The following is a 21,445-nucleotide window of genomic DNA, read 5'->3' as shown; positions in this document are numbered from 1 at the left end:
CTACCGCTCCCATGGTGCGGCGGGAAGGGGTCGGCCCGTCGCATGGCGATGACGCGCCGCGCCGCTCCGTGGATGACGGTGCCGCGGGGGTAACATGGCGGCCGTACGGGAGCGGTGGTGAAGGTGAGAGGTGGGGCGGTGCCTGGCCATAGGGGAGGTGGGAGCCGCTCGAGGCCGGAGCGGGCTCTCGGGGGTCGCCTCCCGGGCGGCAGGGACAGGGGCAGGGGAGAGGAGGACAGGACCCGCCGCGGCAGGGTCCTGCCGCCCCGCTGAGGTGCGCGCCGCCTTGTGGGAGCGGGAGAGGGGCGCTTCCCGCCCTTGGCGTCGCGCGCGCCGGCCATTACCTGGCCCGCCTGCCCCCTGAGGGCTGAGGAGAAGGCGAGGGCGGCCGCTCGGAGTATCTGCCCAGTGCATCCCTCCCGGCGCTGGGATGGCGGGGGAGCAGAGCCTGGCCGATCAGGGAGCTTGGCAGCGTGTGTCTCTCATCCCCTGGTCCCTCTGCCGCAGGGACGGGGACAGGCTGGACGTGGCGTGGCTGAAAGAGCTGCCGGGACGGAGTCTGGCTAAGGCGAGGGAGAAGGCAGGAAAACTGCAGTCGTTCATGTTCAAGAGGGACTCGAGCTGACCATGCCTCACTTGTGAAAACGTTACTCATCCTGAAAGTAAGCAGAGGAGTGATCGCTGGGAGCCTGTTTATTGGAAGGGAGAAGGAAAGATGAATTTTTTTTATTTCTGATATATGAGTAACTTCCGATTGTAGAAAGTGGAATAATTTCCTTGTGAAAGAAAGAAGGTTGTTTTTAAAAATGTGTATTTATCTGGTTCTTGGTAGGATGCTTAGTAGGATAGCTGTCCGCGCTTGGTGAGCCACCTTTATTTACTGGATTTTTCCCTGTAGCGCAATGTCCCTGTTGTTTACTCGTTCCAAGTCAATAGTTGCAGTGAAGAAGGATAAAAGACACATGGCTGAGGTAAATGCTTCTCCGCTTAAGCATTTTGTCACTGCAAAGAAGAAGATCAATGGTATCTTTGAACAGCTGGCTGCATACATCAATGAGAGCTCCTCATTCCTGGAAGGTAAGCTGAATTCTTGAACTACAAGTGTGTAACAGTGGTTCGCCCACATACAATTCCCCCAAAGATTAAATCCCTCATTCAGTTAAATGGCGCTGCTAGATCTGTGCTTATTTATACATGCATGTCTGTTTATATATCATTTTTTAGAAGAAGAACAGAAAATGATTTTATTGAATTTGGGTGGAGTTCAGGGTTCATATTTTAAAGCTGGCAAGTTCACACATGTTAGGAAACTGAGGTAGGTAGTGAGCTATGCTTGGTTTTTCTGTTGTTTGAACGTTTTTTAATAAATTATGCAAGACCCTTTAGGTTTTTTTACTATAATTGTTTCAATATTCTTGCCTAGACATGTCATTGCTAGTGGCACGTAGCATATGCCAATAATTGGCTTTAACAGCTTAAGACACAGAGGTGACTTTTTTTTTTTTTTGGAAGAGTGTTGGAGTGTTTGAGATGTTGGCCGTGTTCCATTTAAGGCAGTCCTAAGGATGGGAATGGTTATTAGATACACAAAAGAGACCAGCTGATAAATACTGATGCAAAATTGCCTCAGGGTGTAATTGCATGTGTCAAGACCACCCACATGGTGGGACACGGATAAACATTTAGTTATGTGTGTTACATCACGAAGAGGTGTTTCACCCAGTACTAAAGACAGATGACTTCTGGAATTCAAAGACATGATGTATTTTGATTTTAGAAACACACAAGAACATAGAGCTTGATCCTGTCACCACAGAAGAGCAGGTGCTGGAAGTCAAAGGCTACCTGTCAAAAGTCAGTGGCATTAGTGAAGTGTTGGCAAGACGACACATGAAAGTTGCTTTTTTTGGAAGGTGAGTCACGTGCTTATGTTGCCTATGCTCCCCACTCAGTAAAGCAACTGGCATCTTCAGGACTGTAGCCAGTAAAAAATATTTATAGAAACACTAGTGCTGTAGCTTTTGCTTGTAACATGCCTGTCCCTGGTACTAGTCCTCTTGTTTCCAATTTACAAATACTGTAGCACAGAATTCTTTGATTTGGAAGAATTCTTCAAATAAGAAAATAGGAAACTCTTTCTGTAAGTTGCGTATGGCACCTAAATTGTTAATGCTTCTGATACTGCTTGGGTTTAGAGAACTTGCTTTCTGTAATATCAAAATGAGTATACCTGAATCTCAGAAGCCTAGCTATGCCATTCTTTAATCTGACTTCAGGACAAGCAACGGGAAAAGCACAGTGATAAATGCCATGCTATGGGACAAAGTCCTTCCTTCAGGAATTGGACACACCACTAATTGTTTCTTGCGTGTGGAAGGGACAGATGGACATGAAGCTTTCCTGCTTACTGAAGGCTCTGAGGAAAAGAAGAGTGTTAAGGTACAATTTCCTTAACCATAAGATAAAGGAGAATAGCTCTTCAGAAGTGCCAGAGAAGGGAAGGAACAAGAAAATTAAAGTACTATGAATGAATTTCACAGTTAAGGATTTTAATCATTAAAGGAGTAGAGACAAAGAACAAGTTTTTGTTACAGGTAGGAAGGGACGAATGGAGCAAGTTACAGGATGGAATTTGTTCATTTTATGAAAAAGATGATATGTTGTATTTGTTAGCGATAGCAGGGAACCAAAACGATGACTCAGGAATTTGTGAGCTCTGTATGACTGACAGAAGGCAGAGAGTTCCTGATAATTCCTCAGCAGCCTTTCTTGACAGGAAAATTTCTCATAAACTCTCACTAGGCGGTTGCCTTTTGATTAGGAGACTCGAGCAAGTTTTATGTGGAAAATCTCCCAGGGAGAAAGTAATTTGGAATTGGGTTTTATCTTAAACTGTCTGTAAACAGCCCTGAAGGAGAGCTAATTGTGTTAATGGGTCTTAGCATACAGGAAATGTTATAAATTACCCATCTTTTTAATAGACAGTAAACCAGCTGGCTCATGCCCTTCATCAAGATGAACTTCTGAATGCTGGCAGCCTAGTCAGCGTAATGTGGCCCAATTCCAAATGTCCTCTCTTAAAGGATGACCTGGTGTTGATGGACAGGTGAGAAATACCTTTCTTTCCTTTCCTGCTTATCACAGATTAATCATAGAAATGTATTCAAATACAAATTTAACAAACATCAAGGAAATTGACCCTGTTCTAATCTATGACGGTGACTAAAGTCCTGTAGTTAGCAGTCGGAGTTCCTCTTGATTGGTACTTCCTTTTAGTCTGTACTCTGTTACCTCAGGAGAGTGTAGCTCAGACATGGGAAATTAATGCCCTGAAAAGGTGAAAGACATTTCTTAATAACTTTTTTTAATTCTATTTTTGCTGTTTCCACAGCATGGTAATGTCTCTTCTCTCTTTATTGCTAGCCCTGGCATTGATGTAACCACAGAGCTGGACAGTTGGATCGACAAGTTCTGTCTAGATGCTGACGTATTTGTCCTGGTGGCAAATTCTGAATCAACACTGATGCAAACTGTATGTTCGAGTCCACTTGTTCAGTGAGTTTGGCTAAAAGTTAAAAAATTTTGACATAGTAATCTTAAGAGGCTTTGTTCTGTTTTGCTTAGGAGAAGCAGTTCTTTCACAAGGTGAATGAACGTCTGTCTCGACCCAATATATTTATTTTAAATAACCGCTGGGATGCATCTGCCTCTGAACCAGAATACATGGAAGAGGTTTGTGATGTGTTTAAATTCCTTCTCTTTGCATGGATATTATAGAGTCCATTTTGACTGTGGTCCTTGTGGGTAGAATCATAGTGTTGTATGTGATTGTTTTACAGTTTGGATTTTTATTACCATAGTGTAGAGACTAGAGGGAGTATAGACTAGTGATCAGGACATGACTCTTGAAATTTCTGAGCTGGAAATCAAGAGTTTCACTGTGGCCTTTTGAAGTTAGATCACTCAGGTAACCTCTGGAAGATGCCATAAAACAGTAGTGTCTTTTCTTATTCTTTTGTATGGGTAGCTTACACCAGCAGAGGGCATCTGGTCTAACCTTTAAGAGATGGAGGGTAAAGTGGATTTAACTGCATGTGGGCTTTATCCTGTTTCTTCCTCAGGTGCGTCGACAGCACATGGAGCGGTGTACCAGCTTCCTGGTAGATGAGCTGGGTGTTGTGGATCGAGCCCAGGCAGGGGATCGAATTTTCTTTGTGTCAGCAAAAGAAGTGCTGAATGCCAGGATTCAGAGGGCTCAAGGGATGCCAGAAGGAGGTGAGGAAAGCTAAAAGAAACTTTCCATTTCCTTATGGGGAAGAAAGTAGAGAATATATTGTTCTAACAAATGGATAGAATTGGGGTGGGTCATATTATTAATAGAGCAGTCAAAAACTGGTGACGTGAAGCCAATGCAAACGTGCTGATAAAAGAAAGCAGGAGCATTTCCTGATGTCCAACATCTGATTGCTTTCTCAAAACTTAAGTGGTTGTTTTGTACTTTCGTTCTCTCAGGTGGAGCGTTGGCAGATGGATTTCAAGTAAGAATGTTTGAGTTTCAGAACTTTGAGAGAAGATTTGAGGTGAGCATTATGTGTACTAATCTTCTCTTTAGATTTTACTCCTGAAAGACTAGAGACTAGAGTTTGTAAACATGGAGTGGGACGACATTTTGGAAATAGATTATACGGGAAGGAGAAGTTTTTTTAGTGTGCTTCTGCCTGCTGCTAATATTGGGCTGCCTTTTGTATACAGGAATGTATATCGCAGTCAGCAGTAAAAACAAAATTTGAGCAGCATACGGTGAGAGCAAAGCAGATTGCAGAAGATGTTCGTCTCATCATGGATTCTGTGCATATTGCTGCCCAGGAACAGCGGTGAGGAGAGCTGATGCTTGGTGCTTGCATAACTGAGGCTTGTATTCTGGGAGAAAGTTAAGGGAATATGAGCATTTAAAATGCAAAGCAGACTACAGCATGTTTGGGAGTGGGAAGAACACGTACTGGTAGTCTTGCTGCTAGTGAATTGTGAAAGTATTGGGGAAAGAACCTCTCTTTTGTCCTGTGCCATGTATATGTAATGTATTGTAGATACTGACATGTTTTGTTCTTGGGCAGGTGAATCTGTTTTGTTTCTGAAATTCAAATTATATTTGTAGATCAAAAATGCGTTTGTCTGGCTTTTTGATGGGCACTTCTTTTTCACCAGAGTTTACTGTCTGGAAATGCGAGAGGAACGACAGGAACGTTTAGGTTTTATTGACAAACAGCTGGAGCTCCTTACTCAAGACTACAAGCGGAAAATAAAACAGATCACAGAAGAAGTGGAGAGGCAGGTAAGGAGGAGTGGCTGCAGAAAAATAGATTGTCTGAAACAGCTACCAGTATGGTGGGGAAAAATGCAAAGTGCTGACAAAGGTTTGAAGTACTAGAAATGTGGGACCTAGTGATGGGAAGAGAAGAAATGCTTTCAGAAGTCTTTTTTTTTCTTTTTTTTTTTTTTTTTTTCTTTCTTTTCCCCTTGAGGTAATAAAATGAAAACTAGAATCCTTGGGGGAAGCTTTCAGAGAGACTCATATAAGATGCTTTAAAAAAACAATGAGACTTTGATTAATGTCTGAATTATTATTGCTACTATATTTCAGTCTTAAATGCTTTGTAAAGTACTAAAATGTTTCAGATAAATTTCCTTATTATTTCAATCTAGAATAATGTCAGTTGTCTTGATGTCCATAATAATATGCCATTTTTACTATTAAAAATATGCAGAAAAGGCCTATTCATTTTTCAGAAGTCTTATATTGCCTCAGTCTTTTTCTGCCTGTGTTGTTATACAGAGCATAGATCTACATAATTCTCAGCCATCTTCTTTCTTTGCAAGTCACCAATATTGCATTTTGCAGTTGGCACACAATAGCTGCATGGCGCTACACAATCATAGTGCCTAGTGTTCAGTAGTGTTTGCTAAGAAATGCATGTCTTCAGTGGTGGTTTTCCATCTCTCCCTAGGACAGAATATATAGAAACTCTGTCCTGTGCTGTTTCCCTAGGTGTCAAATGCAATGGCAGAAGAAATCAGACGGCTTTCAGTGTTGGTAGATGAATACCAAGCAGACTTCCATCCATCTCAAGTAGTTCTTAAAGTTTACAAGAGTGTAAGTGATGTTTGCTTCTTACAGGTTGCTTGAGCAATTTAAAGAGGCCTTTTTTTTGCTCTGAGTCAGTAATTATGCCAGCTCTTTGATGCTTAACATTCTTCCAACTAGGATATGAGCTAAGCTTTTCATATTGTGAGAGATCTTCTGTTAGAATGTCTCCTGCATTTGGATAGCTTCTGTAAAAAGTGAACATCTTAAAAAAACAAACAAACAAAAAAACAAAACCAAAAAGGGGGCGGGGGGAGAAGAAATAGGTTTTTTGGATTTTTTAATAATCTCAGTGATAAATTGATAATACAAATGATGTGTCACATTGTATAGATCAATCAGAACTTTTCCTAGACTACAGAGTACATGTGAGATAATTTGATTTGCTTTTTCCTCTCCTTCACTGAAGAATGGGGGGAGGGGGGAATGAAATTAATGTTAGAACATTGGACAGACAGAATGTGTGCTCCTGTTCTGGGAAGGTTTTTTTAACTGGCAAGCTTTAGCACCTGCAGCCTGCATCTTACCTATGTTTATTTTAAGCTTAATAACCCTTTCTTTGTTTGTCAGGAGCTGCATAAACACATTGAGGAAGGCCTGGGTCGTAACATGTCAGATCGTTGCTCCAATGCAATCACAGCTTCCCTGCAAACAATGCAGCAAGAAATGATAGGTCAGTTCAGCAGGCGGTATTTCTCTTTATCTTTCCTTGAACTGTAATGCAAAATAACTAGGTAGATGTTCTGGGTTTCTCTTTAATCTGATGGCTGATGTGCAGCTGGCATTTTCTTAGTTTCCATCTTGATCAGTAATGCTGTTGTGTAGAGGACTAGTTACTCCTGCTTTTTCCACTCCTGTGTCTGAACTCGTGCAGTGATTTGCTAATGAATATATACAATCAGCTTAGTCCTCATGACAGAGAGGAACTATGACTTTGGAAACTTGAGAGATTCTCAGACCGAGATCCTAATGAAATGTGAATGACTTGTAACTAGGTACCTGTCTGAATATAAGCGTTAATAGGAGTATGGTGCCTAAACACTTTTAGAACTGGCCTTCAGAGTCTGTTTTCCAAGCTATTGCTAAACTGTAAACTTCACCAGCTACCTGTAAGGATTTAGGAGGGTCCATGGAAAGATTTCGTTCTGAGTTGATCTGAAGGACAAGAACTAAGAATTTAATAGTAATTCATGATGTATCTCTCACTTTGCAACATGCTTGGCTTTAGGAAATTCCGGGTACTAAGAAAAATAACTGTGGAGGATGGAATAACCACCCTAATTACAGAATACAAGTCCAATTAATTCTTGTGAACTCAATAGCCATTTTTTCAATGTTTTTATTTTCTGTCTGTGCAGATGGGTTAAAACCCCTTCTTCCAGTCTCTTTGCGGGGCCAGATAGACATGTTAATTCCCCGACAGTGCTTCATGCTCAGCTATGATCTGAACTGTGACAAGCTTTGTGCCGACTTCCAAGAGGACATAGAATTCCATTTCTCTCTTGGATGGACGATGCTGGTGAACAGGTTTTTGGGACCAAAGAATGGTCGTCGGGCCTTGATGGGCTATAATGACCAGGTAAGATAACACCTCATTGAGTGATCGGAGTAGATGAAATATTCATTGGTTCAGTGGCTGCTGAAGTTTTTTTGGTGGGAAGGGCAGTGGCTTGCCTTCTCTTATTCTGTTCTTTGTTTTTGTTTTGTTTTGTCGCTGCTTTTCTAATTAGGTTCAACGCCCTTTAACACCAGCAAATCCCAGTCTGCCTCCTTTGCCTCAGGGCTCTATGACCCAGGAAGAGCTCATGGTGTCAATGGTGACTGGACTGGCCTCATTAACTTCCCGAACTTCCATGGGAATCATCGTGGTTGGTGGTGTGGTGCGTTGGCAATCTGAGCAGTATTTATATAAATAAAGTTGGAGCACTGACTTGAAAAGTGCTTGCGCTACTGGATCCTGTAGATGTTTGCTATTCACAGATAGTGAAATACTTTCTCCTTTGATCTTCTATTTGAGTATAAATATTGAGCTTATTTTGCATAACATTAAGCTTGGAGCTGGTGTTGTAAATATAACCCTTCAAAGTGTGTTACAAAAGCATTAAATAGTCTCTCATTCTTCTGTGAGAATAAAAAAAAATTCAGTATTTTTCTTCTCCCATTTACAGAGGAATCAGGACAGAAATATCTACCAAGAGCCTTTGATCATGTGTATCTTCCTTCCTGGAAGGGGAGGAGAGCACGTAATTTGAGATACTATGCCTAATTTATTTCAGAGAAAATCAGCACTTGCTGCTTTTCTGTCTTTTGAAAATAATGAGTGTTTTGAATCTCAAATCTCCCTGAAATGTGGAGGCATAAGAGCTGTAACTGAAGTTGCATGGTAACTCTAGTTCCTGTTGCAGGAAGAATCTAAGTTTCTGTAGTGCCAGTTCCATACCTACACGCTATTCTAGTGTCACAGTGTCTAGGGGTGGATGATTTCTCAAAGGGGAGATGGTTGCTTAAAAACGTCTTTTACTTCAGAGACAGGGATTCTGTGAACCAGACGAAGTTTGTCTGCACTTGCAAATGTAATTTAAATGTGCTGGAAAGGTTAATTCATACAGAATCCGAGCGGTTTAGGTTAGGTATTTTTATTTTATAGACTGGACGTCAGTAGTAAGCTGTCTGACTAATGAAACCACTTGCAAGTTAGCGTTACCTATCTGGCTTGTTTTCTTGTGCCTAGAATACAAGTGCAATGCTCTGGGCACCATTGTTAGGAGTTAGCATCATTCCTAGATGATGATTGTGTCATTTGTTTTTCCTTGTGCTTTTTCTAGGTCTGGAAGGCTGTGGGCTGGAGACTGATTGCTCTCTCTTTTGGCCTTTATGGGCTCCTTTATGTATATGAGCGCCTCACCTGGACCACAAAGGCGAAAGAGAGAGCTTTCAAACGGCAGTTTGTAGAGTATGCTGGTGAGAAATTGCAGCTCATCGTCAGTTACACAGGTTCCAATTGCAGCCACCAAGTCCAACAGTGAGTTGCCTATATACAGCTAAAACCTTATCTAAATTCTGTTGTTTGTTGTTTTTTTTTTAAATGATATTCCCCATTTTAACAAGATAAGTCTGCATATTGAATTTCAGATTTAAAAATGTGTAACAAGACATGTGTTTTAAAAGAATATTATGGGGGTTTGAATCACCAATGTGGTATTTGGGTGCTGTTAAGCATTAGCCTTAATGTACTTCCGTCTCTCAAATCAAATTGCTCTGATGCTCTGACATATTCTTGTGCAGAAGTGGAAAGATGAACATCTGAGTCAGTATCATCATCACTATACAACAGAGGGTTTTATTCCTTGAATTTTGGTGCTTGATCTTACTTTTCGTCATAGCCAGCTATTCTCCTTGTTCTATAGAGAGCTTGCTGGAACATTTGCTCATTTGTGTCAGCAAGTGGATGTCACACGGGAGAACCTTGAGCAGGAAATTTCTGCCATGAATAAAAAAATCGAAGTTCTGGATTCCTTGCAGAGCAAAGCAAAATTGCTCAGGTGAGATTTTATTATCCCATATACACAGACATTTGCGTACAATTGTTTTTCATGCAATTGCCCCAAGCTGTTCAGATTAGGGTGTACCTTTGAGTGCAGTCCTTGTTCAGTCATAGCATTTGATGTGCAGACATCAGCATCTTTCCCTACCAGGTTGTGTTCCCTTTCATTATGTACTTTCCCATGTACTGTTGACAGTCATTTAAATCTTCTGTCTCACAAAAGACCTTTTCCTTCTTGTTTTTGGTTTGTTGGAAGTACAGTTCCTTTCCATTTATCAAAACATACAGTCCTCTACTCCTACAAACTCCTTCAGGTTATTATGAAATTATGCAAAAAGTCTCACCCTCGCCTTTGTACACAGTAGTCTGATGTTTTTCTTCACCCTGCAAAGGCCGTCAGGAAGAATTTTTCAAACATTCCTTATCTACACAATAAGATCACTGTGAAGTTGTGACCAAGATCTCGGTTTGAACCTCAAAGCCTAGGGACTGCTAGCAGGCAAGTCTTCCTGACCTGAGGAAGGGCAAGGAATGGTAGCAGCATTTTGGAAAGGACCTCTGGCATTCCTCTCTGTGCCTTGCTGTTTACTTGTTTTAGTCATGCTTCTTTCAGATTAGCTTGAGAAGAGCTATTTTACTCACCTAATGAAGACTTTCTGTCCTTGCAGGAATAAAGCGGGTTGGCTTGACAGTGAACTCAACATGTTCACACATCAGTACCTGCAGCAAAGCAGATAGTGTGGGAAGAAGAGAAAAACAACGCTGTTTCTCTTCAGTGCTCTCTTAATTACTGCAGAGAACATGGTGGGTGATGGAATTCCCTAAAGGGAATGAGTGAAAACCTATTGCTATGTTTCCAGTTGCTGTGTGAACAACAGGATTCTGCTTCCCTGTTTTGTGTCCCACCTCTGAACACTAGCTGTTTATAACTCTTCTTTTTCCTTCTTGTGAGACCAGACTCCTTCAGAAGGAATGTGTGCTTCATACATTTACAGGGGGCTTTTTAAAGCAAAATCAAGTAGAGTAACAAATTTAAAACAAAACCCCAAATGTATATCAGGTTAAAAGTTATTCTGACACCTCTTTATGGAGTCATTAATTTTACTACATGAAGATAGAACTTTTGACTTCCAAGCCCCAAGTTTATGTATGTGTGACAAGCGGCTGTGTCTAACACAGATCCTGTGCACCCAGACGTAATGATGGTTTCACAATGCATTTATAGCCCATGCAGGCCTATCTTTTAGGATAATATTCTGTTATTGTAGAACATGACAGAGAATCACCGTGTCCCTTCATAGAAAGGTTTATTACTGTCAGTATGTTTAAACCTATGAACAAAACTCAGTTCTCTTCCAGAGCAAGAGGGACTAAGGTTTTTGCTTTGGTAAGCTTATTGTCTTTGGAGTTAGTTTCTTCCTCTTACGAGCTCTTTAATAATACAGTCTGGCCCATTTCATGTCATGGACAAATAGTTTGCCAAGACATAACTAGCTCCTGTGAAGGAGGTAGTGCTGATAATTTGGCAGCTTGTTGAGAAAGAAAAATAGGAAAGAAAAGCCAGTTGACAGAATGTAATGAACTGCCTTATGAGATAAGTTGATGAATGTGGGGTTTTTTTGGAAATGCACAGCTGTGTTTCTGGAAGCAGGCCTTTGGAATTCCATTACCACTATTTGGCCACAAGAACAGCATGCAGATTACAAACTGTAAGAGATTTTGCATCATGTAGAGTTCCCAAAGGATGTTACAGTCCATGCAGTAATATGATTTGATATTGTTTCTCTTCTGTTAAAAGTATGAGAATGAACTGCCAAGTGCCGCTCCTCTGGGGCAGGGGGGAGACCTGTCCCTTGTGTTTCATGCCAGGGCAAGAATGGGTTAAGGCAACTTATTTTTTAAAGATATTCTTTATTTGCAAATAGATTAATTTAATCATTGAGTTTTGCCCTGAAGCAATTTTGAATTTGGAGTATAAGGTTTGGGAATTTTAAAGACTGGAGTCTCTTCCTGTTGGAATTGATAGAGGAGAAGTTCCCACTGATTTCAGTAGTACCAGGATTATGTTCCTATGTTGCAAAGTTTCTTTTCCACTTTGGTGGGTCAGTGTTTTGCCATGTGATGGGTATAGCCTTTCTGTTCCCCACAAAATATCTGAGGAATCCAGAATCAGATCCAGCAGTTCTGAAGTTAGTGACAACCTAAATCTGTTCAGCATCAGACTTCAGAGAATTTGGGCTGTCTTTGAGCAGGTCCTAGCTGAATTCAGGACTAGTAGGCAGTGGGGTGTTTTTTCTTATTGAAAATGAGACTTTTCACTTGAAAATGCTATCAGCTGGCCTTAGGATTTCTTGTTCATGCTAAGGTGTGAGTATATGTTGCTGTGACAAGTCTCTGGTTTCATGTGTCACGAAAGTTCCAGAAAGAAGCAGCTGCCTGATAATTGAGGGAATAAAAATAGTGAAATGTCAGTAAGTACTTTAGGCTGTGCTAAGCTTTGCAGTAAGACTTGAAGTTTCTTGATCATGTAGGAGCTGGCAGTGAGACTCTTGTTATATCCCCGGAATGCAGGAAGCAACAAACCTTTCACTTCCAGTAGACAGCTTTGAATCCAACCCAAACTGAAAAGCCATTTTCATCAGAGGGCTTTATTGGCCGTGATTGGTTTCCTCAGGCAACCACCAGGACCTAAATATGGCTTGGATCAGATCTGAGAATGAGTAAGAAAGAAATTTGAGTCCTTGCCTCTAGAAGTGTGTTCCCTGGGCTTGTGGTGAAGTATACTGGAATAAATGGAATCGTCCACTGTTACTCTGCTGTAGGTATGTGAATAAATTCAGATCTCTAGTCCCTCAGGCGATCACATACATATGCATAATAGGCTATGGACTATGCTATTGAGTTAAAACATGAAGCACATCCCTAATACACCAGGAAATTGTCAGTTCTAGGTAGAGGGAGGTGATGACGTACTACTGCTGAGCAGCTGTAGGCTACCTGAAATGCTGACCTTGCTTTTGAAGACGTGCGGTGTTAGCATCTCTTCAGCTGGCCTTTAGGGGAAATCTGATAAATGAGCTGATCTTTAAGCCAGTGTCTAATCTGTAAAGGAAAAAGAGATTGGTGCGTTCTTAGAATGTGGTGTCTTCCCAATGTGTGTGTTTCTGACACTGTTCAGATTTTGGTGATGTAGGCATTCTCACTGTATGCTGAAACCTAACCTATAGAACGGGGAAAAGAACCACTTGAATTTTTTAAGAAGCAAAACCGCTAACATGGCAGGGAAGAATTTTCAAGTATGTGTGTAGCCCTTGTCCTTAGAAGCCTGAGTGATCACGAATCAAACTTTTAACAGAAGGCCTATGAGCTGGATTGCTCTTAAATAAAATACAGCTGTACTTCTTTAATTCAGAGTGGTGGAGGAATGAATGCTATCAGCAAGGCGGCTGTTCTCTTCTGATTTTCATAAAGAATGATAAACTGATCCTTAGAACAGGTAATTCCAAAAACAATCTTCTCTGAACTCTTAAGAGTTAAAGAAGGTCAGCTAAATGCACTTTATCTTATTGCTGCTACTTATTTTTCTCATTGTGTTATGTTGGTGGAGCTCTTCGAAATACTCTTACCAGTGAGTTTTCTCTCTGCTGTATTTAAGGTGATAAATTTGCATGAATTATTCCTGTATCAATGCTGTAAACAATGGAAACCAAAATAAAAATGAATTGGAAAAATATTTCTCCTGATGTATTCTGCGTGTCGTGATACAAAGTCTTCAAGTGTAAGTATATTATATTCAGATGATGATATGCTGCTGTGTTGTAGTAAATTGCACGTTTGAGAATAGTGACCTTTTATCTGTGTTCTTACTGTGACAATTAACAAGGAGATCAGTGATACTGAATTATCTGATAGAAAGTTTGAGAGATTCCTTCTTAAGCTACACTAAAAATGTCAGTATTGAATCAGTGATTTCAGGAGAATGTTGTAGCAAGTAACGGTCAGCAAATACTGCACCAGTAGACTGAAACTGTGGTGAACATCACATGGTGCCTCTTAGAAGAGAAAAGGGTAGATTTCCCCTGATAAATTTCCAAAACGGCTTCCTTTTGGCTTCTGGGGGAGTTGGGGGTACGCGGTCCGCTCAGACAATGAGCTGCGGCGATTTCAGGAACCCAAAAGGAGGGACTTGGCGGCCGCGTCCTGCCCTGCTCCAGCACCCTGCCTGGGCTCCGGCCGGCGGCTCGGGAGCGGCTCTCCCGCCTCCTCCGCGGCCCGGCCCGGGCCGGCTGCCGCCGCCGGGCGGCGCCTCGGGCCCCGCGCATGCCGGGAGCCGCGGGGCGGGCCCGTCCGCGGCGGGCGGCCGCTCGGCTGCGGGGACGGCCGGGCCGGGGCCGCCCTGGGGAATCCCGGCGGGGGCTGGAGCGAGGGCGGGGATCTCCCGGCCGCGGGATCGCCTGGCGACCCGGCCGTTCGGAGCGGCGGGGTGCGGCGCAGGTGGGCCTGAAAACGCGGGGTCGGCGGGGGGAGAGCGCGGGGAGTTTGAACGTCCGCAGCGCTGGAGGCGCATGGCCTGGCGAGACCAGTTCTCTGTCGGCTGCCGGGCTGGTCTCTTGGAGGGGGGAGCGGAATTTTACAACGCTCGGGGCCGTCTTCCCTTCCTCGTGGGCATGGGAGAGCTGAACCAGCGCGTCTGCGCAGAAACGGCCCTGGAAGGCTCGGCTTAGGTGTTAGTCAACTTTCTTGCAGAGATGAGAGTTTTTAGCTCCCGAGACAACCGTTATTTATTTTTAACTGCGAGAAGCTAAGCTCCTTTTCACAAAGGACTCAGACTAAAGCAGTTTCATAAGCTTGAGCCCCTGGGGTTGAGCATGAAGGACTAACAGCTTCTTGTAGATTATGCTAAGAGTGGATCTCATCTGGTAAAACCCTTCCAGAAAGTCCCTTGACTAATGTTATTTTCGGAGTATTTGCTTTCCGATGAGCAATGATGAGAGGATGCTGTTAGCTTTGTCCTGTGAATACTGTGAGAACTTCTGTTTTGTTCAAATGATCTCAAATTCAGTGCCTCAAGACTGGTATTTCTATTTTACGTTCAGTAGTGCACTTCTCGCTTATTCTTGTAACAAAAAGATATGCTGTAGTTTTTTGATTGTTAGCACTGCTCTTCGGTCGCCCCAGTGTTGTTGTATAGCATATGCATTTGATTCCTCCTGTCCAGTTGCCAAGGTAGCAGATGCAAAAACAAATCAGATGAGCTTTGGAGAAGGGCTTAGGGATCCTTTGGAAGAAAAGGTCCTAGAGAAGCACATAGTGTTCTTGAGAACACAATTGAGCACTCTAGCCAAAAGCAATGTGGGGGTTAGGTTTAGGGGTTTGTTTTGTTTTGTTCTATTTAAAAAAAACATTTTCTGCAAATTTAGAGGAGCTTGTGATGTAAACATGTTGAACAGTGTGACAGCCTTCCCGTCAAACTGAACTTTATTTATTTATCTGTTTATTTATTAACTCATTTTTCCCTCCTCTTGGAGTAAAATGGTAGTAACCCTTGGTGATTAATGTGTGGGATTGGAATTGTCTGAGCCCTAGTCCAGAGTCATAATTGAGCCTTTTGGAGTATTCCCGCCTGGGGAATGTGGAGGACAGTTTTGACTCAATATTTTTTTTTTATGTAGTAAATACATTCATATTCATTATTCATATTTTGAACTGATGAGCATCCTGGTATTATCACGATATAAATTTTGATGCTCAGAACGTTAAACCAGAATTAAATAACGTGGTCCTGAATATCAGCCTCTAAATCAAATGTCTCTTATTTGGCTTTATGTGACTTTTTTCATGTTTATTGTTTCCTCTGTAAGAGTGCCTTGTCTCTATTCAGTCAGCTACCAGTTTCTGGGTGCAAAATATTTGACAGTACATCTGAGGGGAGACAAGTATGCAGTGGTGCTAGTTCTTAGCATAAAGAGTTTTGAGACTGGCTGATTTCTCAGGAGCAATGATCAACACTCGCAACATTCCAACAGCTGTAAGTGGTTTTTATGAAAAGTCCCCTGAAAGTGGTTTCTCCTGAGTCTGCTTCTTTGCTTAATGCTTCCATTTATGTAGTTCACCCTTCTGGCTTTACAGGAAAATGTTTTCATAGAATGGAGTTAGAGCACCTGAAGAGGCTACGTCAGGCCAACCAGGAACTTCTACAAAGGCTCAGAATGAAGCAGGAAGAGATCAGAAAAAGACTTCCCAGCAAGCCACTCTTTCCAGCATCTCTTCGTAATAGAATATCTACTGAAAGATCTGTCCCTGTGGCCAAGAGAGGGGTATGTGTTGTGTCTGTGCTAGAAGTGCTGGCAAGCAAATGGGCCTTGTGTGATAGGCAGCAGCTCTGCCTATGAAGTAGTGTGGTAAAGGAGACATATGGACATGGAGGAGCTGGTAGAAATTGGAATGTGGAATATGGAGTCTGTTAGAAAAGTAGCTAGACTTTGTTTATTGTTTATCCTGTGGTCTCCAATATGTTTTCCTTGCAAAGGGTTCAGACATCAGTTCCTGCCTAAGAAATGTAGGTTTCTTAATCTAAAATAGGAATGAACATTGTGGAACGTAATCCTGTTATGTCTTCTAAGCACAAAGGCTGAAAGTTTAGCAATTCCTCAAATTGGGAAAAGCTGCATTTGGCTGGAAGTGGATCCCTTTCTTATCTTCTCCAACCACTTAATAATGTCTCATGAATAACACAAGGATATTGCTTTTTTCCCCAGAGGAATTTAAAGGGGTGAGCAGACTAGAATGAGAGGTTGATTTTTCTCTTACTGAGTGAAATGTCCTAATGAAAGGTAATTGTAAGCTGAATGATGCCATGTGGTATGAGAGTCTCTGTCCTTACAGAAGGAAAGTCAGGTCAATGCTGTGACGTGTACAGCTGACCCTGCAATGTTGGTGTCTGTGGAACCCGGAGCTCACGCAGCCAGAGCAGCCTTCTGTTCATCTCTTAAACACAGCAGCAATGACAGAGGAGTACAGCAACAACAAGCGAAGATGCACGAAGCAGTAGGTTTGGGTTCCAGCTTTCCTGGGAAAGAGGAGAATGTTATGCCAGTGTCTGCAATCATTATGTGTGGCAAAGAAACCTCCAGAGTGGATAGGGATGGCTATGCTCGAGGAAGTCCAGAGAAAGAATCCTTCCTGCTGGGACATGGAGAAAACAGGAAACAGTCCACTCTGCTACATGGTTTCCATGAGAAGAAACAGCTTAAGGGTCATCTGGACCCATCACTGAGCAGAATACAAAGTGAAGAGACCAGTAAGCAGCATGTGGTCATTAGAGAGCCTATAATCCCTAAATCAATCTTGCTGACATCTCCGTCCAAAGAGTTGAAGGTAAATGGTGAAACCAATGCTTTGCTTATTTTTGTAAGTCAATAGAAGGATGGGGAGAAAGGGTCAGGAGAACATTACTTGCCTTGTTCCTACTGTGTGAATTGCAAGCTGGGGTCAGAACTGTTCCTAGCCTTAGCAGCCAGGGGCTGTTGGCAGTTTGTTCAGGCCCTGCTTTCTTTAGCCCTTGAACCAAAGAAAACTTGAGCACTTCACTGGATGACTCCATGTCATTTGCATACGTGAGTCATGCTCAGGGAGAAGAGCCTGGTGCAGTGCAGCTGCTACACAGATTGTTTCTTTAAGCATGAAGGGCAGGATATTGCCATGATCATCCTCCAAGGTAGCGCAGGTGGCCTGATGTTTGGGGATGTGTGATGCAGGGAAGTCAGCGTTTTGTTTAAAGCCCTGAAAAATACTGCCTTAGCCCAGGCAAGTCCCCTGTGTCCTCTCTCTGTTTTATGAATTGAGAAGACAACAGGCTGGTGAGCAAATTACTGGTAGAGGCATAGATAGAATCCAGCCTCAAACTAAGCCGCAGCTATCCCATCTGAACAGCCGCCAGTTGTCTCCTAAGCTGTACATTTGAATGTTCTGCTAGATGTATAGGAAGTCTTTATGAATTGTTTTCTTCCCAGAAGGAAGCTGGTCATGTGACTTTTCAGTCTGACCCTGAAGAATATACCATACCTGTGAGCAGCTGGTCTGTGCGTCCTTTCCTGGGCTATGACTGGATTGCAGGTGAATCCTAAATCTGAAGCAAAGCTCTCAGCATGATGTGGTAATATAAAGAGTTAAAACACAGTTTATGACCCCTTTAAGTTGAGGTGTGATGCAACTGCAGACCTAGAGCCCACATAGCAGGTCTCAGCAGAGGAGCTGCAGTTTTGTCAGGAGCACAGGACCTGTCCAAGCCAGAGGTGACCTGTGCTTCCCTGGAACAGTGAAGTGGCAGTGGTATGGGAATCCAGGCAGCAAACGGCAAAGCTGAGGGGATACCAAGTAGCCGAAATGAACAAATGCAGTAAGGGACACAAACCACAGAGTAAATCTCTGGCCTGACATGATGGCATGTTCTTCTCATTATCTATTTGGGTGCTTCAGACCTTTGGTTGTTTTGACTGTTTTGTATGAGGCTTGCTTTGATGCTTTCCCAAATTTGGTAACTCCTTGAACTTTTCACTTTTCTTGGCGTTCTCAGGGCTCCTAGATACAAACTCTTCAGTAGTAGAAGAATCTGACCAATACTTTGCTGAGCTGCACGAGTTCCGACAGGCCAACAGAGAAGCATGTGTTCATGAGCAGCACCTGGAGTAAGTGGGTATGGGGGAAGGGCTGAAGCAGCAATGTATGCCTTTAGAGTAGTGAGAAATATAGTCTGATTGGAGTGGGAAATTGTAAGAGTGGCTTTGTAGGCCTTTATTTATCTCCCAATCAGAAATGTATGCTTGGAAAAGGTGGGGCTGTTCACAGGGCCTGACCCTGTCACTAACTGATTCGTTTGCATATTTCTTTAGGCCTGAGACTTTGGATGCCATAGTTCCTGAACAAGAACCAGATTTGATAACCAGTTTGCATAAGTGTAAGATCAGATTTCTTCCTAATCCAGTTTCAGATAACTGAGCAGTCTTTGCCTGTCATTCTGAGAGCGCCCCGCATCATGCAAGATAAGGAAGAATGTGTTACTTTTAGCTGCAGCTTCTGAACCAGATTCAAATTCCTACTCCAAAGATACTTGAGTCTTCTAGGGATCCTCTCTCAATCAGTGTCATATGATTTTGTCAGGGTTTCTTGTAGTTGGCTAATGTTCTCTTTTTAAGTTGAGGAGGTTCAAGTTTTGGTTTTGCTTTTTAGGAACTTATTTGGGGACTGGAAATGTAAAAGTGAAATATTTCAGGAAAAACAGCTCTTTCTATAGAATGCATGTGTGGCCCTGTGGTAGAACACAGCTTTGTTGACTGGGTTGAGGAACCTTCTGACAGACTAGAAATACCGTGATGGTTTGTTACTCTGTGGCAGGTGTTTACTGTTATCGATTAAACCAGCGCCTCTTCACTGTCCCTGTGGATTCAGAATCTGCCTGCCCCGTGTGTAAGATCCCACGTACTCAGCAGCCTGCAGAGACACTGGAAGAGCCAGCCTATGTCAGGTAGATAAGAATTATTGCTTTGTAATATGCAGAACTCAAGGAAACAGTAGGGAAGAAAAAGCTGATCATGTAAGGGAGAAAACAGCATCAGAATAGCTCTGTAGAAGGTTGCTGTTCTCAGGACAGAGATATCTTGCTTAAAAATTCCCTACAGATCTTTTCCTTAAGCAGAAACATTTTGAAGTCAGTGAGAAATGCATGTTTATCTGAATTTGGTCCAGAATCTGAATGTACATGTTAAGTGTCTAATACCCTAATCCAAAACTGGTTTGCTTGGTTTGCTTTGGGATTAGACCCTGGATTCTGAGTGGGGAAGGCATGCAAATTTCCTCTGTGTTGTCGAAGGTGTAGTCAGTCCTTTGTGTGGTTGCAGGGTCAGCATTCCCAGGTCTACCCTTATGCCTGCCTACAAATACAAAGCCCATCGCAGGAAGAGCTTTGAACCAGCAGACAATCTAGCATTACCTTCGGTAAGTTGCTGTCTTCTTGCTGATACTGACGGCACAGCCCAGGCTGGGCGTTGTTTTACAGCACAAGAAGGAAAGAGAATCTGGGACTCATCCCCCGGCAGGGTTTCCACTAAAATTTCTGATCTGCGTCTCTGAGATAACAAGAAAAAACATTGGTGTGTACTTCTGTGTTCATACTTTTATATAACTGGCATAAAGTATATGGACATATCTCCAAATGCTTTCCACTGAGAAAAAGAAAGCGCCATATGGAGCTGTATACTTCTGGGGCATGATTCAGCTGACTTATTTCAGGCATTGACCTTTCAACACAATGAACCATACCTAGGAGTGCCTGTTTCTTTCCACAAAAGTTAGGGAGTCTAAAATATAAGCTTTTGTGAAGTATTCACAGAGTATATGGGCCAGGCAAAATCAAGAGTGGCAAGGGTGGATTTAAAACTGTTTTTGTAGAGTTGGTCCTGTATTCCAGCCACTAGGCAATGCTGCAGGCAGTATTACTAATCAGATCTAGCTGTGGCGTAGAGATTTCCAGGGAAGAGGTAGTAAGAGGTCTGGTTTTGAGGTTTAGGGAACTGGATGAGTCAGTTGAGACAGGTTCAGAGAGGTCGGGTGCTTGAGTTCACAAAGCAGGAGTTCAGTTTAGAAATAATTAGCCACTGAAAGATGGAAGAGGAGACAGCTAAGCAGTTTTGTTTCATTAGAGATTTCTTCTCTTGCCTGTTAGTCCTATAAAACTCCTCAAAACTTAATTAATTACTGGCTAAAACCTCCCTGTGCAGAAGTTACTATTTACAGCTAACAGGTGACAATAGGTTAAAAAGGTAAAGCACTCCGGTGCAGCATTCCCATCTCTTTTCACAGCATTGCCTGGCTGGCTGGGAAAATATCATCCCTTCCAGCAATCCCAGGCTCAGCAGTTTGGATCTGCAAGGTTCACTGGAAGAGAAGCCTTCTCACCATCCTCGCCTGGTAAGAATAGCCTGTTAAGAGTCCCTGGAGGTGCTGTGAATTGCAAGCTGGGAATTGCAATCCTGTCTCTCTAGAGGGCATAATAATCATCGATGGCTCAGCAAATGAGAATGCCTGGAAGATTATCTCCTTATCTCCACAGGGAAACACTTTCCTTCCGCTGCTGTGTAACCTAGTGTGCACAGACACAAAAAAGCAAATGGAGCTGGATAACAGGGAAAAGCCTGTTCAGCTCGCCAATCTTCATCAAAATGGGAAAAGTCACTTTGGCATTCTTTGATTAATATCCTCTTTATTTGGGTTCCAGAACTCGGTGCCCAGAGTGTCAGGAGGAACCAGAACTGACCAGCCTCTGAACCTGACCCACTTGACACACTTCAGATTTAGCAGTGGTTCTCAGCAGAGGGAGCAAAACAAACCAGGACACTACAGAGCAGCTCCAAATTTAAATCCGACTGCCTCAACTCTCTGAACCACTGACATGATTGCCCTGGGGAAGGGAAGGGCATAGGGTGTGGAAACAACTCTATTTGGATAAAAATAAATCTTTGAACAGATTTTTCCTAGTTTTCATAGTCGTGCACATACGTGAGCAACCAATGCACATATATGAGAGTTTGTACATTCAACTATGTTTTTTCACTTTTCTTTTTTGCCTTTTGCAGCTACTTCTAAGCAGATGCATGAGCTTTCCCTCCTAGGGCTGGATAAAGCGATGTGTACAGGATGACTAGTACTGTTACCACTAGGACAGCCGTAGCAACAGAGTTCATCTGCCGCCTCAACTAAATAAA

General features: G+C 42.6%; 2 protein-coding genes across 8 annotated transcripts; both read left to right on the top strand.

The window, feature by feature from the left end:
* The first annotated feature begins 35 nt into the window (after positions 1 to 35).
* MFN2 (mitofusin 2) lies at positions 36 to 13,419 on the top strand. Of its 3 annotated transcripts, none has more exons than XM_069782484.1 (19): positions 36 to 123; positions 508 to 662; positions 899 to 1,077; positions 1,778 to 1,913; positions 2,277 to 2,439; positions 2,982 to 3,106; positions 3,424 to 3,532; positions 3,625 to 3,732; positions 4,122 to 4,275; positions 4,513 to 4,580; positions 4,753 to 4,874; positions 5,206 to 5,332; positions 6,047 to 6,151; positions 6,713 to 6,815; positions 7,501 to 7,721; positions 7,873 to 8,022; positions 8,968 to 9,164; positions 9,550 to 9,684; positions 10,355 to 13,419. In XM_069782484.1, exons 3-19 carry the CDS (start codon positions 903 to 905, stop codon positions 10,422 to 10,424), a joined length of 2,268 nt encoding a protein of 755 aa, XP_069638585.1. In that variant the 5' UTR covers positions 36 to 123; positions 508 to 662; positions 899 to 902; the 3' UTR covers positions 10,425 to 13,419. The 3 variants fall into 3 exon arrangements, with proteins under 3 accessions (XP_069638585.1, XP_069638586.1, XP_009923074.1); XM_069782485.1 differs by having other exon boundaries at positions 833 to 1,077; XM_009924772.2 differs by lacking the exons at positions 36 to 123; positions 508 to 662 and adding an exon at positions 1,225 to 1,315 and having other exon boundaries at positions 938 to 1,077.
* Positions 13,341 to 21,208, top strand: MIIP (migration and invasion inhibitory protein). Of its 5 annotated transcripts, none has more exons than XM_069782489.1 (11): positions 14,062 to 14,180; positions 15,568 to 15,714; positions 15,816 to 16,003; positions 16,572 to 17,063; positions 17,699 to 17,801; positions 18,262 to 18,373; positions 18,578 to 18,642; positions 19,080 to 19,209; positions 19,583 to 19,679; positions 20,544 to 20,651; positions 20,959 to 21,208. In XM_069782489.1, exons 3-11 carry the CDS (start codon positions 15,833 to 15,835, stop codon positions 21,121 to 21,123), a joined length of 1,443 nt encoding a protein of 480 aa, XP_069638590.1. In that variant the 5' UTR covers positions 14,062 to 14,180; positions 15,568 to 15,714; positions 15,816 to 15,832; the 3' UTR covers positions 21,124 to 21,208. The 5 variants fall into 5 exon arrangements, with proteins under 5 accessions (XP_069638593.1, XP_069638589.1, XP_069638590.1 ...); XM_069782490.1 differs by having other exon boundaries at positions 15,795 to 16,003; XM_069782491.1 differs by having other exon boundaries at positions 14,092 to 14,180; positions 15,548 to 15,714.
* The last annotated feature ends 237 nt before the right edge of the window (positions 21,209 to 21,445 follow it).

The sequence above is a fragment of the Haliaeetus albicilla genome, chromosome 4, assembly GCF_947461875.1.
Source record: "Haliaeetus albicilla chromosome 4, bHalAlb1.1, whole genome shotgun sequence".
Taxonomy (NCBI): Eukaryota; Metazoa; Chordata; class Aves; order Accipitriformes; family Accipitridae; genus Haliaeetus; species Haliaeetus albicilla.
Note: the sequence above shows the minus strand (reverse complement) of the source record. Positions and strands in the feature narration are given on the sequence as shown.

Excerpts from the sequence above, each read along its gene's own strand:
- MIIP (XM_069782488.1), top strand. The coding sequence starts at position 13,835 with ATGAGCTGCGGCGATTTCAGGAACCCAAAAGGAGGGACTTGGCGGCCG. Across the intron at positions 14,181-15,815 it reads AGCGGCGGGGTGCGGCGCAG|GAAAATGTTTTCATAGAATG; the intron begins GTGGGCCTGAAA and ends CTGGCTTTACAG. Across the intron at positions 20,652-20,958 it reads CTTCTCACCATCCTCGCCTG|AACTCGGTGCCCAGAGTGTC; the intron begins GTAAGAATAGCC and ends TTTGGGTTCCAG.
- MFN2 (XM_069782484.1), top strand. The coding sequence starts at position 903 with ATGTCCCTGTTGTTTACTCGTTCCAAGTCAATAGTTGCAGTGAAGAAG. Across the intron at positions 3,107-3,423 it reads GACCTGGTGTTGATGGACAG|CCCTGGCATTGATGTAACCA; the intron begins GTGAGAAATACC and ends CTTTATTGCTAG. Across the intron at positions 8,023-8,967 it reads TCATCGTGGTTGGTGGTGTG|GTCTGGAAGGCTGTGGGCTG; the intron begins GTGCGTTGGCAA and ends TGCTTTTTCTAG.